At 39.9% G+C, this 17,870-nt stretch overlaps 1 protein-coding gene across 1 annotated transcript; it reads right to left on the bottom strand.

The window, feature by feature from the left end:
• Positions 1–6,995: 6,995 nt before the first annotated feature.
• Positions 6,996–14,072, bottom strand: LOC143422197 (lipase member H). The gene is made up of 7 exons (XM_076892667.1): positions 13,918–14,072; positions 12,575–12,686; positions 10,827–10,975; positions 9,868–10,122; positions 9,147–9,338; positions 7,938–8,106; positions 6,996–7,262 (listed from the first exon to the last, which is right to left on the bottom strand). Exons 1-7 carry the CDS (start codon positions 13,973–13,975, stop codon positions 7,148–7,150), a joined length of 1,050 nt encoding a protein of 349 aa, XP_076748782.1. The 5' UTR covers positions 13,976–14,072; the 3' UTR covers positions 6,996–7,147.
• Positions 14,073–17,870: the final 3,798 nt, after the last annotated feature.

Raw genomic sequence — 17,870 nt, 5'->3', positions numbered from 1 at the left:
ACCGATTATATATAACTTACGTTGTCATTCTGTTGAACTGTTTCTTGAAGATAATGAACGTAAGAGGGAAATAAAATGAAAGAAAAAAAAAGAGTAGTGACGAGTCCACGGTGATTCTCTATGAATCTTGGGAGTTGAATAAAGAAAAAACAGAGAAAAGAGAAAAAAGATATAACGATTCGAGATGAAACTATTATATATCCACGATGTATTTCGCAGCAAAATTTAACGAAGTAATTAACGAGAAACGTCCCGAGATCCACGAAACATTATTATTATTATACATAGATTATATACTATATTATATGTATCCTCTTCGAGAAAGAAAGGTAAAATCGATTGTTAGAAAACTGACTTTATACAGTATTAACTGAGTTTGACTGCTATGAGAAAAAAAAAAAATATTCATATATATTTTATTGCATCGTTGACCTTGAAGCTTCGACTGAATGAAGAAAGAAAATAAAAAAGAAAAGAACACGGGTCGATAGGCACGATAAGCGTAGCGTTTATCGCGTGGGAAATTAGCGGAGAAGAAGAAGAAGAAGCACGTTACCAGAAGGTCCTCGAGCGAAAACTTCCTTCGACGCACCGGTGACCATCGTTTCCATCGGTTCAAAAGTCGACAGCTACATTTAACCCGCGTGTAGAGATAATTCGTGTCTTGACCATTAGTGGACGACGAGAAGAAGAGACGATACCCAAGAAAAGAAGTAAGCAGGCCTCAACGCTTTCTCGAGTCGCCCTTCCACCCTCGACCACTCATCGCTGAGGACGCATAGAAAAACTTTGTAAATACCGCGCAGTGAACATCTCGATAATTATTCGATTCTTAACGATCATTACATAAATCCATTTCGACTTGAGCCCCATCCATAGATTCTAGAGATCGTTTGATTTATACCGCGCGTTCGCCGTTTCTTTACATCCGTCTCGCTCACCGTGTATACACAGCGCTGTACGTTTCGCGTAATGGCAACAGCGAGGAGTAATTGCACCTAAATCGAGTCGTAATAATCACGTAACCACGATATCGCTACCGCTAACTACATTAGTAATAACGTTAATTGTATGTAAAGAGGCGACAGTGAACGGAATGCGATGTATCGCGTGAAGAAAGTGTCAGGCGTACTCGAAGATTCCGCAAGGATTACGATTTTCAACGATCGTTGGAGGACAACGCGTTCGTCGAAAGAGACGAACGAGAGAAGACGAAGATCGATGTCAAGCTGAGAATCTTGCCGAACATTTGCAAAATCTTGTACCTACTTTAATAACGTAATTAACGTACCGTACGTCGGCTGTATCGTAGGAATCGTAGCACCTGAAACACGAACGAATCATCGATTACAATTGACGACGTTTAACATAAGAATCGAGCCAGTATCGCTTGGAGATCGCGCGTCGATCGAATTAGATCTCGATCGACGCGAGCTCGACGAGTAAAGGAGACAACGTGCACCATGATTCCACGGATAGAAGTACTACCCTTAATTCAGCTAATTCTCCGTGCGTTACAGAACAGAATGACAAGAATAGAAATGTTTAGTTAGAGATGCGTATAAACTCGTGTTAAGAATAGATTCACTCGAGGCTCGTTACTGTTTGTCGTCTAGGTACGCTACTTGCGAAGAAGATGATTGAATAATTTAGTCGATCGTTTCTTTTTTTTTTTTGACTATACAATCGATCAATTTAATCGAACTTCTAGTTCGTTGTATCTTGTAACGTAACGTTAATTTAATGGAATAAAAAAGCAAACAGGGGTCAGCGAGATCACCGTGTCGCGTGTCAAGTTCGTTTACGTTTCTCGACCCTCTAAATGGGGGAGCACTCGAAGAGACTCGATGCCAGAGTACGATCAGAGTGTCCAGTCCAGAGCGAGGAAGTATTCGATTAAGCCACTCGAAACAACGCATAAATACAGCTTTGCCGACAGAGTCGATGGAGTACATTGAATGGAATCTCATCGCGCGCCAACGCACACGAGAATTGTACATATTCGGCTCGAGGGGGTTGCATACGCTATCTAAATCGTCTCGCGGTTCGCGTGCGCGCACGGTTCGATCGCGTAAATCGAAACGCTGGGATAATGTCGAGATCGATTCACTCTCACATGTAGCCGTAGTTTTGCGGAATCGTCGATGTAACAGCGATTCGATTATCTACCGACTAGTTGAATTAGCTTGACTTGCACCGCTACGACGTAGTGAACAGCGTTTCGGTCGGCAAAGCGGGTAGAAATCGGTTCAGAGGCAGAGGATGAAGGCAGCCGTCGATGTGCGCGCTGATTAATCGATCATTGAAAATATCATAGGAAGCGTAGAAGTAGCGGTGTGTATAAGTTGTAGCGGAAACGTAGAGAGCGCAGGTACATAAAGTATTATCATCCCTCACGGATCCCAGCGTCGAGATCCATTTTCCGCGAGATCGAAACTGGGATCTGAGTTTCTTATCGCGCCCAAACGGCGCTTAAGTATACATACATACACATACATACGCGCATACGTAAACGATCACCCAGCGCTTAACCAAAACTTGGTTCTATCATTTGTTCAGGACCAATTATCATAAACGATTGTATCGATAGCATGTTCGAGTCGTGTTATTACCGCGTGCGGCGCATTGTACTTAAAAGAGGAGCACACTTAACGAGGAGATAAAGGGGATTCACCGTTTAAAAGGGAAACGAGCGCCGCGAGCACCGGCATCGATCGAGAAGCTACGACGAGACGCATCTGCGTACGAAGAACGAACGCTATCAGTTTCCTTTTTTTTCTTTCTCGTCTGCTCCAAACGCAACTCTCGCATCCGATTGTGTTTCGTCCAGTTCTACGTTTGCCTCTGACGGCTGTACTCGTTAAGTTTCGTGTCTCGAAACAATTTCGATCGAGTAACCAACGCGATCGGTTGAATGTTCAAGTTGTAAGTCCTACGTAACGATCACTGAAATATAACGTTCGTTTTTAACTCACACCCCATCGAGGATACCCATGTGTGTCCCTCTGTTTCTCTTATCCAAACGACTGGTGTTCGAATCGACGAACACCAGGTTAGAACGCTGAAATCGTTAACTGGCAGTAGGATCTTGGATACCTTCGTTCTCGCCACTCTCGCGTGGAACTGTCGTTCCTTAAGAAACGCCCTTCCATTTCATCCAATCGATTTTCTTATACGAAAGATTATAACATCCGTGGAGATAGATTTCGAGGATACGTCCAGACGGACCAACTCTCTTTCTTCCATCGAGTGTTATCGACTCACTCGACGAACTATAATCGATAAACTAGTCGAATAGAGCTAATCGCGGTTAATCTGAACAGAAGAAAAATAGTTGGACATATTTAACAAATTCGCATGGAGGGAACCATCATCGAATCAGTACAGCTCGGCTCAGTATATTGTAATCGCGTGGCAAACTCAGCGGATGACGGAATCCGCGCATCGAGCACGCGAACAGTAAAAAAAAAAAGAGAGAAAGACACTCGTTGTAGATAAATACCTTCCAAAACGGAAGCTACCGTACCGTATTACAACTATTACTGGCGCTACCTGTGTGTCCACGTGTGTAACGTCTAAATAGTGCCTTTCATTGCTTTCGAAATGATTTCCGTGTGTGTAGCGCCACTGATGTATGACAATCGATCGATGTCGTCGTTCTCGACGCGTGTTATGTTTAAAAGAAGATGTTAGAACCGTGGATGTAGAAAACGAAGGGTGGTGATCGAATAGAAAATACTTAACCATCGATGATGGGCCACGTCGGATGTGTCGATGTGTATAGACGAGAATGGGATTATTGATTGGCAGGATCGTCGATGAGTAATCACCATCATAATCGATTATCATTGCTGTCGAGGTGAGAACACGTTGATTGTGGCCGCGGAACAAGGTGTAATAATAATAATATTACTATTGATACTAATGATAATTAATTTAAAGCAGATACACGCGACGCGTAGCGGTTTAGTTGAATAGATGAGATATACGCGGTGATGTATGGAACGCGACGGAAAACGAATATATTCGAATCGATAGAGAAGTGGCGATCGATCTGAGCAGGCTCGTGAATGTGTACGTTGATCGAACAGCGGTGAAAGTGGCATTTAAAAGAGATTCTGTTCGAAGCGACGCTATATACCCTTCTTTCGTTAATATTAATTCCTACAAATCGATGCTGTGAAGAGTTACGTTTGATTAGAACGCAATGTATACGATTGATTCGTTCGACTCGGAAATTACCATTTAATTTAGTGGTCCTACCTGTAGAAGCATGTCTGCGGTTTACTTTCTCCAACGGAAAATAAAATAATTATATTAAAAAAAAATCAAACGCCCTGTCGACATTTAACCTTTCACGTTTCGTCTGTTTTTCTTCATTGACGAGGTTATAGTAAGTTCGTTGGTAAAAGATTGTAGAAAGAGGATTATAATCTTGTGGAATCAGCCCTTGTGCTTATCGATCGAATGTGGATCCGCAGTAATTGCCAAGGAAACAATACGCGTGCCTAAAACCACGATGCCTGTGCTCTTTTACGAAACGTACTACGTAACAACCGTAAAACGTTACATTTATAATATTCAGTACACGTTATACTCGTTATTTATTATTTCTAACGTGTTTAACTTTTAAATTCTACTTAAAATTATTTTCACACATGTATTATCAGTACTTATATCATTATTGTTCAAGATAATTCCTTCATTTATCGTTTCTTCTATCATTATTGTTCAAGATAATTCCTTCATTTATCGTTTCTTCTAGTTTGTACTGCAATAATACATTCTTTTTGTGAAGAAAATTTGGTAACATTATTATAGATCATGAGTAACGCGATCGCGGATCCTCGATCGACTGAACGTACCGATGGTCACGTTAACGTAACAAAAATTGTTTAAAAGGCGCGAATAGACGTAGTCGTCGGTCCAAATTGCACGTGGTGCACGATAAAACAGTCATGTAAATAAAAAGAATGAAGAAACAGAACCGCAATGAACCTTCGTGAAGTATTAAGTTTAATTCAACAGTAAAACGTTGACTTGTTTAATTCTTCTTCACGTTTTACGCTTGTTTCTTCGCGAGTAGAACGATGCCACAGCAGAATACAAATAAGTATAACTGATATATGCATAGAATTAACATATTCTCAAACAATATGGAATTGTACTTTCAATATAAATTATTCAGTTTCCTAACTTCTTCTCTTCACCGTGATTCGTCACTAAACAAAAAAAAAAATTAGATTTCTTTAGCAACAACGATGTAACAACTTTCTTTAACCCTTTTGAGACGGTTCTCGAATATATATATATATTTATTATTGATAAAATGAAAGAAACTGCTTTCTACGCATTCGTAACGTACCTCGTTCGATAATAATAATCGATGTCAACGAAAATTAAATATATCGTTAAACTCTTTACCGTAACAAGATTCGAAGTTTTTCACGCGTAGGATAATACTTAAACTCAAATCAAAGCTATTAATAAATACGAGAGAAACGTATCAAGAACGGATAAAATCGTACGGGAATTATTACGCGAAGTTCGCGTGTTTTAAGGAGCCGAACCTCGAGTCCCAAACTTTAACTGGTCCACGCGTTGTACAATTGTATTTATAAACGACGAGAAACAATTTACACGGATCCCACGATAGATGAGAAATGCTTCTTATACAGACGTTACCGTCGCGAAAGGGTCCAAATGCAAAAAGCAAATAACGAATACAATAATGGGATGCACCGTGCAGCGATCGACACACAACGACGAAACGAGAACGGATCGCTAATTAGACAAATTAGGTGCGACATTATCGCGTGGACAAGGAGAGGCAGACGTGAGAAAAAAGAAAACTAATGCGAAACGCACAGCTCGTTCCAGTTGTTGAAGCATCGTTCTGGCTCCCGGAAGAAAGAGAAGACTCCGCGCTAGAGGTTGATTTCCGTTGTCGCGTTCCCATCGAACAACCGATGCTGTCCATTTTTTTAATCGTAGATGTCCTACGTCCTGCGTCGTTCGCCGTTAAGGGTGTAGAATTTATTCTCAACAGATCTTATATCGATACACTCAGACACACACGATCTATACAGATACGAAATCAATATATAAATAAATAAATATATATAAATGTATACATGGAAATTTTAAGTCCTACGTTTCGGGACGATGCCCGTGAGGAACGAACAATTAGTATCGACAATAGATCGTGATCGATCTTTTTCTTTTTTCTTCGATCGAAATCGAGCATCGTATCCTCGTTGAGAGAGAGAGAGAAAGAGTGTGAGAGAGAGAGAGAGAGAGAGAGAAAGAGCAAAATTAGAGCGAACTGAGGGACACATTCCCTGTACATCGCATTCGAGCCAATCTAATAGAAAAAAAAAGAAATATGAAGCTCAGAATGCCTCTAAGCTTGAAACGTGGATGTATTTAACAACTTGTAATCATTCCATTGCATATTAAATACATAATTAAGGTTTAGCGCGACAGTGTACTGTAAATCCATAGAAGTTATTATTATATATATATATATCGTAATTATTATGTAATAAATATTGTTGTTAACATAAAATCCGCAGCGACGCGCGTTGTTTTCTTCCCCGTGGACGTTGGAAACTTTCGTAACGGAATTTCACCTGCGTGGAAACACACACGAGCACTCGCAGAAATGGCATTTATGTCGTTCGAATGATCGTACGACAATTTCACGCTCGAAGCGTATCGTTTTCCCTTGTTAAGTGCAATCAACGTTTACACACTCGTCCGATTCGACGAACAACGAGCCGTGACAGCGAGAAAACACAGAAATACAATAAACAATGAGGTACGTAGCTCGACGACAAGAGTAGAGAGCCGCGTGGCACGCAAAATGGCGGACGATTCCGTGGGATCGCCGCGTTGGGAAAGGGTGAAAGTTCTCGGGTCGTCGTAATGACAGGAGCCGATGGGACAAACGCATTAATCAACGAACGAACGAGCGGCGTGTCACGGTTGGTTGTGTAGCGAAATAGTTTATTACGTAAAAAGTAAATGGGAAAAATGTACAATGAAACAACAGGGACAAACATAACACAACGTACAGTACATACGACTAACAATCACGTACACTAGAATTATTCTATAATTATGTTGATTAGCTGCTTCAGTAAGCTCAATACTGGCGGGAGGACGATCGTTTCCGACTTGTCGTTCGTTGGCTTTTTCCGGGAAGGCCGCGGGCGTACGGTTTGTGTGCGTTTGTTGAGAGATAGTAGATGCCTCGTGCTCTGAAACATTTCGCATAAACCCCTTTTTTCTTTCTTTCTATATGTACTTTCTTCTATTACTTATAAACGATGCATCAAATTTTATTATTCAAGCAATTTTCTATAGGAATTTACTTGATTCGTATTCCTTTAACTGCCAGTAGAGGCTTCACATATTTTCAAAGGATATTGACCCTTCATATGAGTAGTAAAATAATAACTAAAAATTAAAATAACTAGTAAAATGCAAGCTTTGTAATATTAAAATATCTCTCGACTTTTCTACTCTTTCTTGTTAGTGAGGAATTATCAAGTTCAAGGAATTTTCTATGAGAATGTACTTGATTCGTATTCGTTTAACTGTCAGTAGGGGATTCACATATTTTCAAAGGATATTGACCCTTCATATGAGTAGTAAAATAATAACTAAAAATTAAAATAACTAGTAAAATGCAAGCTTTGTAATATTAAAATATCTCTCGACTTTTCTACTCTTTCTTGTTAGTGAGGAATTATCAAGTTCAAGGAATTTTCTATGAGAATGTACTTGATTCGTATTCGTTTAACTGTCAGTAGGGGATTCACATATTTTCAAAGGATATTGACCCTTCTTATGAGTAGTAAAACAATAACTAAAAATTATTATTAAGTAATACTCTTTCTTGTTAATGAAGAAGTCAAATGAAATTAACTTACGTATGTGGGGCGTCCTCTCCCATGAGTATATACTCCTCGAGTTTCGGCTTGCACCAACCGATCAGGTAGGAAAACAGATTTCCGCAGGGCGCTGCCCAGAATCCTACTTTCGTCGTGATCGACTCTATGTAATAAGGCGTCACTTTCGTGTGATCGCACGACAGCGTCTCTGCGGACGAAACATTTCACTGATTTCATTCACGGTCGACCATCCATTCCTTCGTGCGTTTTCTCTAATGACGAGGCGACTACGTGCCTCTCGTTTCGGTCATCCGTTTCCGCGAATTCGATACGATTGGTTTCTCTTAATATTAATGGACCGCTTCGTCAGTCTCTCTTAATTTGAAACACAGATTTTGTGTATTAACTCTTGGAGGCATAGTAGTGTTAAAAATGTTCTTTTTGATGTGTAAATATGCATAGCGAGACATTTTTTTCTGTCATCTGGAAATATTGCAAGTGTTACTTGCACAAAGGTTTATTTTATGTTATTCGATTCCTTTATTAATAGAAAGAAACCAACTTTATTCAATTTCAGAAAATAAAATTTAGGCAACATGGAGCTTTCTATTTTCTAAAGTTCCGTGCCTCAAAGAGTTAAACAGAGATAATGCGTTGTACGTAACATAGTAAAAACAAAATTACAGTTCAGCACACGAAAACGAAATGCATCTATAACGTCATAACCTTATACACCAGATTATAAGCACGTAAAATGAATTCTTCGAAATATAACTTGTGAATAATTCCTATTGAACCAACATACTTTCATATAACCACTAGTCAAAATATTAAATAAAAACAATGATCACTATACTCTTTATCTACAACTAAAATACCACAAAATGCAGCAACAATCTAATTTCAATAATTCAAACAGACTTGCATAACAGACTGTCTGATTTCATTCGCGGTCGAACGAAACACACGCACGGTCTCGCGCCAAGAAAGTTTATAATTCCAAGAAAAAAACTGAATTACAGACTGTCAAGAGGATCCGCGAAGCTGCTATTAACTTTCCTGCCTGGTTTACGTCACAACCACCGATTGAATAAGGTGTTTCACAGGTAACGTACCAGGTCGTCGACCAAGCACGCGACGAGTGACGAGCGATACGCGGAAGATCGATGACGAATTTCGAAATTTCCCTCGCCAAGGAACGAGTTCGATCGAGATCCGGGAAAACGCGAGCCGGAAGGTCTTACTTACGGAGCAAGGAAGTCGTCGCGCATCCGGGTTGGCTCGATCCTCCGTTCACGTAGAAGTCCGCGTGCCCCGTTGGTCCCCATTGGCCCAAAATCCCAGCGCCAGTGTGGATCACGTCGACGAAGTGCGCGTCCGTTTCGTCCAGGTCCATCGACCGGTTCCCGTTCATGTAGAAAAATATCGTAGGATCGAGTCCTGGTCGTCGTGGCGCGGAAATTCGAACATGGAGACACACGCTCGAGTTAGAGAGAGATTTTAATGGGAGAGGACAGTCGACGTTGACCGTTTTTGGAAAGCGGTCCTGAATGGTCGAGCGAATGGAAAGGAAAATGGTTCGTGGAAAGAGGTTGCTCGTTCGACGAGGTTGTTCATCGCAAAACCTTTTAATAGTTCAAGTGAAAACTGTGAAGAGCTTCTATAATATAAATTCTAGAAATTTGGTAGATTATTGCGAATTAAGTACTAACTTTAATCAGAAGAAATTATTTATAATTTTGTTATTTAATTCTATAAAAAAGGACGTGCAGCACTGGGTTTAGAATTAGCGATATTTATGGATCCACAAGCGTGGTAATCGATCCCTACAATAATCGCAACGGATTTTAACCGATCCTGTCATTAAAGCGGTCGAGGAGGGGGTTAAATGGAACGCGTGGAACGGAGTTACATGTTATTATCGAACGAGCGGACGTACGATTAAACAATTAAAGTGCAAACGCATTACCTGTAATCCTTCCAAGCTTGTCATCGGGCAAATAATTCGCAATCAGGCCGGCTATATGCGCGCCCACGCTGTATCCGAGCACGTGCACATTCTCCACCCTCGTCCCACGGGGATGATCCCTCAAGTACCTTACCAATTGAGCAATACACCGTGAACAGAAATCTGGACCCCATTGTATCTGCGAGAGACAGGGCTCGCGCACCAGCGTACCGTAATCGACGATTATGATATTGTAATCGCCCCGCGTGAAGTACGCTGAAACCGAAAGTTTCCATGCATCGAGACTCTGACGGTGTCCACGTGAGGTACGTACGACAGCTCGTTCGAATTTTCGAATTTTTCTGAACGAGGATCATTTTAAGGAATTGAACTTTTCGATAAATCAGAATTTTCATTTCTATTTTTCATCGTTTATATTTTCTATGCCAATTTAGCCATTTGAGTGGCAAATCGAAGTGCCAGATAGCACGCTGGACATTCATTTAAATGGCATAGCAATGATAATGAACTTTTCGATAAATCAGAAGCAAAGAATTTTCATTTCTATTTTTCATTGCCAATATTTTCTATGCTAGTTTAGCCGTTTGAGTACCAAATCACGCTCCTCCTGTTGTGGAGTGCCAGATAGCACGCTGGACATTCGTAACAATGGCACAGCAATGATAATGCAAGATTCTCTACTGATAAGTTAAAAAGCAGCGCTATCGCGTTTCGTGACACTCGTTCATTGGATTTCTCCAAAGTTTATGGCACCTCAAACGGTTGGTACTTAGCAGAGAATTTTTATTTCGCGTACTTATATTAGATGGAAAATTTCCTAATTTTGTTTCTATTAATATTTTGGTATCAGTCCAGTATAATTTTATTCTATTTGCTTGTTATTATGATAGATATCAATTGCGAATTTTAAAAATATTTCCGTATTTCATAAAATTCGGTCAATATTTACGAAAAATTACCTTTGCGAATATCAGGACTGGGAATTAAATTGCGACCTCCGCCAAAGCCGTGTATAATGATCTTCGTGGGATGGGACTTATTGAATCTAGAATAATGAAGCGACTCGAACCTCCGTACGTCCAGGCGTAAAGGTTTCTTTTGCGTGTCCCTGCAAAACAATTCGATAAACGAGATACAATCTCGAGGAAATGACATTCTCTTCAAAAGCCATTTACCTGAAAAACATTTCTTGCAAAATACAAAAAACGGTTCTAAAGATGACAATTGAAAGTAACAATTAGTATACAGGGTACTATGAATTACAATGGATGCAATTTCATCGAGTGAACGTGTGGGAAGAACCTTGAAATATCGATGACAACGATCTTGAATGAAACTTCTCTTCAGTCACAACTTTCGTTTTTTAACTGCTCGTATAGAATCCTGAAATACCCCACACGCTGCGTACACATAATTACAATTATACTTTCCAGTATAATTAATCCAACAGCCGTTCAATGACCATTCTCTACATTCATTACAATTATATAATTTTCTTTTTATTGTTCCAATAGACTCTATTGAACGATCAAAATGCCTGTATTTCATCAGATCAACCAAGTCGTCGACACGCGTTCACGGTAGTTAAAGAGACACAGAGGCTATAAAGAACCTCCCAGTTAACACCTGAAAACCGCGAAAGGAACACGTTACAAGTGCAAATTTTCGACGGACGTTCACATATTTGCCGATTCGCGACGCTAACCGACGTTTCGCTGAAAGAGACAGTTAACACGCGGCGAAGGTGGAAAACGCGGACGAGTAAAAGTGTGCGCTGGCGAGAACACAAGGCGAGGCGAGCGTAGTCGTAGGAGAAAGGTGAGCCTTGAAACGAGGCCACTTTCAGCGCCAGACGAAATGATCGTGATCTTGAAATCGAGAGTCTTACGTCGAGGCTCTTCCGAGGTGAACCTTCTCGAACGGCGAAGGAAAGCGAGGCGGTAGGAACCGACCTGTTCGAGGTGTCATCGACTGACGCCAACGAGAAATTTCACCGAAAGTTAAAACGTAAAATGGACAACGTCTCGTGAAGACGACGACGCGTTTCCTTTTTCTCTCTTCCTCCCCTTCGTTTTTCTATTGTGAGATCGAATTCCGTGCCGATGGCGGGAAATGCGAGACGAGAACCAAACCGGCAATGATAGAAAGTTATCATTTCTCTATGCTGAATTTCCTGAAGCGTTCAACTCTCTTGTCATTTGTATGTACGCACATACGTTGTTTCTAAAGTAATGGTTATATACAGCAGACGTTGCACCAGAGAAATATGAAATTTTGATAGATCGGTTAGAAAGTTACTTTTCAGTCGTGAATTTACTACGATGGGTTTTGGTACGCAATGAAATTGATCGTAGATTTTTGTTTGCGATATATAATGAAACAAGCATATATTTGGTATAGAATTAGAATTTTTGATAGCAGAAAATTGCAATTATCGAACGACGCGATTAATCTATACGGTAAAACACGTGAATAAAAAAATTAATTTGCGTTTACTCGAGATAATTTTCGAGTAAAAAATTCATAAAATCAAATTGAAACACCCTGTTCATATATAACAACTATAAATACTCGTTGAAATATTCAACTGCCAGCAAACAAATAGGGCAAACATGAAAAATCCTACACAAATCTAACAAACATCAACTCACACAAACTTAACTTACTTACGATCGATTTAATGAACAATTAACTAATAAAAACTTACCTGGTGTACAAATAAAACTCGATCTGCGGATGCGGACACTCAAAGGGTGGTTTCGCGCAGGACGTGTTGTTGAACAGATCCTTGAACGTCTTTGTCTCCGCGCTCACATCATCTACGAACGAGCACCATACACGTTATCAATCCGCACGTCGATTTCCCAAGCGAACGATCTCGTTTCCACGCGAATTTATTTCTACACGACCAGATAACCGTCTGTCGTCAAAGATCGACCGATACGTAATCGACATTCCGCGGAGGTTGCCCCGAAAGCCACTCGACCGTTGGAAGAATCTCGGAAAACGGGTGAAGGTCGAGCAATTCTTTGCTTCGTTCCGTTTAATTTTTTGTCCCTCGTCTTCCATCGAGCGTATTGTTGCGGTAACCGCTCGAGGATCGGTATCGAGAAAAAAATGCTGGATAGACGTTGGTTTTGTAATCAACCACTTAATTGACGGTGAGTGGTATCGCAACGTTGACATAATTTACTTTAGATGTGCCTTCGAAGACATCTCATTTGCATCGCTGACATACTTCATTATATGCTGTAATTTATTGACATTGCACGTTGCAAATGTTGCATCTTGTTTTTTTTTTTATAGTGAAAGGTAAATATTTGATCGTGGTGATCGATTAGTCTTGGAAGCAATTACGTATCAATGTTCTAAAGGTCAATGCATACGCAGGAATGACAGATTTCTTGTCTGCTTGCTTCTTCGTCAAGTTTTTAACTGTTAATTCATGTGTTTGTTAAATTATGAAAAATCGTACGTGTTATGTTTCTACTTTTTTCACTGATTGTATTACATATGAAATTATTATAGAGCTACTGTAATTGATCTGATGCAAAAGATGTTCTTTAACAAACCAATAACTTGGACCTTTAAATCTCTAAAGCATTAGTCGTTTATCAATACACACTTTCGATTTCAAATCAAATTCTACTATTCCCATTAAAAAGCTATCTGAAGTCTCTCATCGCTACGCTAAAATCACCATCGACCCCAGAGAAATCACCAAAAAACCAGCAACACTCCCAACACCAACTTCTACAATCTCGAACCGAAGACTCCAAAAATACCCACTGAGAAACACTTCAGAGAAACCGTACACAGAATCACGTGCCATATCAGACAAGTACGTGTATCAAGAGAATTTTCTATGATCGAGACGTAGACGAGGACGGTTTCGCTCGGACGACAGACAGGCCACTCTCTAACGAAGCACAATCGAAGATCGATCTCCCTCCAAACTTTAAAAAGCGAGATCACCACTGAATTAGCACAAAGATCGAACGATTCTCACTGGGGAAAGTATCGAGCAACAGCGTACGGCAAGCTACTTACGGTACCGCAGCACAGCAAGGAGGACGAACACGAGGTACCTCACGACACTGACCGCCATCTCCCGCACTCCCGTTGTTTGTGATATAACATTCGGCCACGCGGTGGTGAAAAATCAGCACAACCGATTCCCAGCTCGGCTTCTCTCCCGATTCCCGCCGGTTGCGACACGCGAACCCTCCGACAGGGATACGGACGAACCCGGAGGGGACTTTAGAAAGTAACAGAGGCGCTTAGGCCGTGTCCGGCTGCTCTCCGATTTTTATGCGCGCACGCAGACGCGTCGCTTTCCGATACACCAGGGTTTCCGTTTGATTGACGGGTGCGCGATCGACGCAACCGATCCGTTCGCCGCCCAACCGGTTGCATCTTCGACGGACGTCCGAGGCGAGACCCGGCTTCCGGGAAGAGTGTCGCCTGCGATTACGCGCGCGATTCGCGATGTCCGCGATCTTTGATTATTCCACACCGATGCGCGATCGAAATCCTGACGAGAAAGTACGCGGTTTCCACGATTGGAGAGTTTAAACGTTTTGATGGTTTTATGGTAGCTGGAAAATTAGTGGATTTGATTTGTATCTCTGGATATTTCGATGTTGCTTCGTCGAGTGATGCAGATGTATGGTATTTGGATCTGTTAGGGGGGTTCTATTGTCTCTGATTGCAGGAAATATTAGGTGATTCTTCGACGTTTCGAGAGTTTAAACGCGGCTTGATGGTAGCTGGAAAATTAGTGGATTTGATTTGTATTTCTGGATATTTCGATGTTGCTTCGTCGAGTGATGCAGATGTATGGTATTTGGATCTGTTAGGGGGGTTCTATTGTCTCTGATTGCAGGAAATATTAGGTGATTCTTCGACGTTTCGAGAGTTTAAACGCGGCTTGATGGTAGCTGGAAAATTAGTGGATTTGATTTGTATTTCTGGATATTTCGATGTTGCTTCTTCGAGTAATGCAGATGTATGATATTTGGACCTGTTGGGGGGTCTATCGCCTGCAATTGTAGGAAATATTAGCTAATTCTTCGGACTCTTCGTGAAGAGCAAACTATTGGTAGAAGTTTCTAAATAACTTTCGTGTAATTAATGGCGGTTTTTTAATAACACTTGCTGCATATTTGTTTGAACAAGAATTTCTTGTATGTGAAAGCGAAGCTAGGGAACTTCTGAAATAGTGGTAAAATAATAGAGTTTTAACAATTGACACGTGTTCGAATATGTATTACAGAGGGTTAATTTCACGCACGAAAACACTTGCGAAGAATAATTAGCGATTTAGGTTCGTGCGATTCTCTGAGGTGGAATTTAATAAAACAATCGAGTAGAAAAAGATATTGCACGTCGTACAAATTCTACGGTTTCATCTCTGCTTGATCGCACTTGACCGTCTGAAAGAAGATTGTATGTATTTGAAAAGATCGGCTTACAATTTATTGTCAATAATCAGTATTTCTTATCTTTTTTTTTTAATTACATAATACACTCAAAATTACAGTATACATACATATTTTACATAATTATTGTTGTAATAATTATTAACAAACCAGACCGTACCGGCATGTGTAACAATGAGTTCATTTTTTGTTTGATTTTTATCTCCTCGTTTTAACTTGCAGCTACGTGTAATAGAACAGGCCCGCTATTTGTCTCTTTCTTTAACAGTCAAAATAGATTTTCTTTAAATTGCCCACTGCGCGCGGGTGTTAAGATTACCGTTATTTTCTTCTCTTTTTCGTTTATCATCTCTGCGTCCGTGAGACCACTATGAGAGAATGCGAAGTAGTGATTACTTTCGAGAAATTTAGCGTTGATGGACACAGAAGAGAATGTTTCGCATGGTAAATCAACCAATCGACTATTCTCCTTCTATACCATTTCGAAACGTGCCATGATAGCGATACTGTTAATGGCCCACGGATTTGAATCGTGACAAATGACATACTCGACAATCGAATTATGGAAAATTACTAAATACATAAAGAATTTATATTAGGTGCTTAAGTGAAAAGTTATTATCAATGAAAACTGCACCACCTGTTGCATTTATTACGACAATTTAAATTTTGCGCTATTTAAGTACTCCGCTACGTCCGTGACAATGTTTACAAATTTTCAACAGCTCTGCAGAACGTATTCATTCGATCACGTAGATTTAACAATGTTTTTTGGTAACAATAAATAATGTATATATTAATATATAATTAAGAATAATAATAAAATATATCGATAATGAAACGTTAACAAAATTCAAGGATATAATCCTAAGACTTCGTTTGGAATTGATATTATTAACCCTTTGCACTCCAGTTAAAATCGTTTACTACGGATTAAACTTAACTCGTAAACGTTTAATCACTTAAAACTTTAGAATGATCGTATTCTACCATCCGATAAAATTCTAATAATAACCTCTGCTTAATACAAATAATTTCAATCGAATAATAAGGTTTGCTTGAAAATGACAAGTCTTGTGGGATCATTTTAAACGAAATGTGCAGAGTGGTCGAAAAAACCATTCAATATTTATATCATACACTGTTACAATATTTATATCATACTGTTATAACACAGTCTGCTAAGTAAAAAAGACTTAGTAAACATACTTCGAAAGATGAACAGTCTTTAATTGCATTTTATCTATGCTCGTGTAAATGGAAATGCCGTACAACATCATTACACGGAAAAGTTTCCTAATCGTAAAGTTCTCTCTCTGAACCAACTAAGTCAATCGTAACGCAAATGTTCATATCTCACAAACGATACAATTTTGCGATTTGTGTTCATTAAAGTTTCTTTTACTCAGCACAGTGTGTTCTATGTACAATATAAATATTGAATAATCTTTTTCGAACATCCGTATGTATGAACAGAGCAGTGATTCTGATCGTACTGATCAGACGCAAACGTAGGACATAGTCCAAGGTATTTACACGCGCCTTCAGCAAAATGTTGAAATAATGAAGTGAAGAAAGCGTCTCTGTTGCATCAGTGGTATGGTATTGGTTGTCACTGAGTGCTGTTCTAATTACGCCCGCAATTACTTTTTGCAATCTGAAATGTACCCGTGCCACAAAAACGATCGAGAGTTCTTGGTACAGGCTGTGAGAGATGGAAACAGTAGACGAAGCCACTTCGAAGAGGACGAACGCGTAGCATGTCTGACTAGTAGAATAAGGATCACTGCTCTCGAGCGCGCATTGGTTCACTAGAAGCGACTGAATCTATGCCACCATTACTGGATGACTTCATCACGCGTTTTTATCTTTCGCATTCCTATTTGCATTTATTCATCGCACGAACAATTTTTCTTTAACGCAAAGGGTTAATAATAACACAACAGCGCGATAAAACAAGAAAATTCTCAATTGAATCATTTCTTTGTATCGTTCCTTCCTGCTCGTTTCATTATCCGATCGACAAAATTCACGAAGAAGCTTTAAACGAACGTGAAATCAACTCTATGCGTCGAGGATTGAATTGAATAAAGTCGAAGCGATGATGATGGTGTTAATCGAAGATAGAGCAGAGCACGGGACCGTGAATCGTGAGATCGGATCGTTAACACTAAAATCTTATGTACTTTGATGCACAGCACGGAAGAGCAGATTCTTTTGATTCACGCGTAACGTTAGTTCCTCAATGCCCTTAACAAATACGTTATTGTCGGTTAAACAATAAATCCGAACAGTTTTAATATTGTCAGTTCGATAAACTAGGACCGATATTTATGCGATAATACGTATAATTTATGTATACGTATATATAAGTATGTATATGTACACACGCACGCGCATTCACACACACGCACCCGCACCCAATTACGGATCCGCGAAGATTACAAACAAAACAAATTGATACCTGCGCGAATGGCTAATTACGCTATTCGAACAGTCGAGAATCATTTTTCGACAACCATTTAACCACATTTTATATTTTTAACGAACATATCAGATTTG

The sequence above is a fragment of the Xylocopa sonorina genome, chromosome 3 (assembly GCF_050948175.1).
Source record: "Xylocopa sonorina isolate GNS202 chromosome 3, iyXylSono1_principal, whole genome shotgun sequence".
Taxonomy (NCBI): Eukaryota; Metazoa; Arthropoda; class Insecta; order Hymenoptera; family Apidae; genus Xylocopa; species Xylocopa sonorina.
The sequence above is the reverse complement of the archived record's forward strand: the minus strand, read 5'-3'. Positions and strand labels throughout refer to the sequence as shown.

What these genes read in the sequence shown, in the direction of transcription:
- LOC143422197 (XM_076892667.1), bottom strand. Translation starts at nt 13,975, where the DNA reads ATGGCGGTCAGTGTCGTGAGGTACCTCGTGTTCGTCCTCCTTGCTGTG. An exon ending in CAGTCCTGATATTCGCAAAG is followed by an intron (nt 10,123 to 10,826) that starts GTAATTTTTCGT and finishes TTTCGGTTTCAG; the next exon opens with CGTACTTCACGCGGGGCGAT. An exon ending in CGCGACGACTTCCTTGCTCC is followed by an intron (nt 8,107 to 9,146) that starts GTAAGTAAGACC and finishes TTTCGTCCGCAG; the next exon opens with AGACGCTGTCGTGCGATCAC.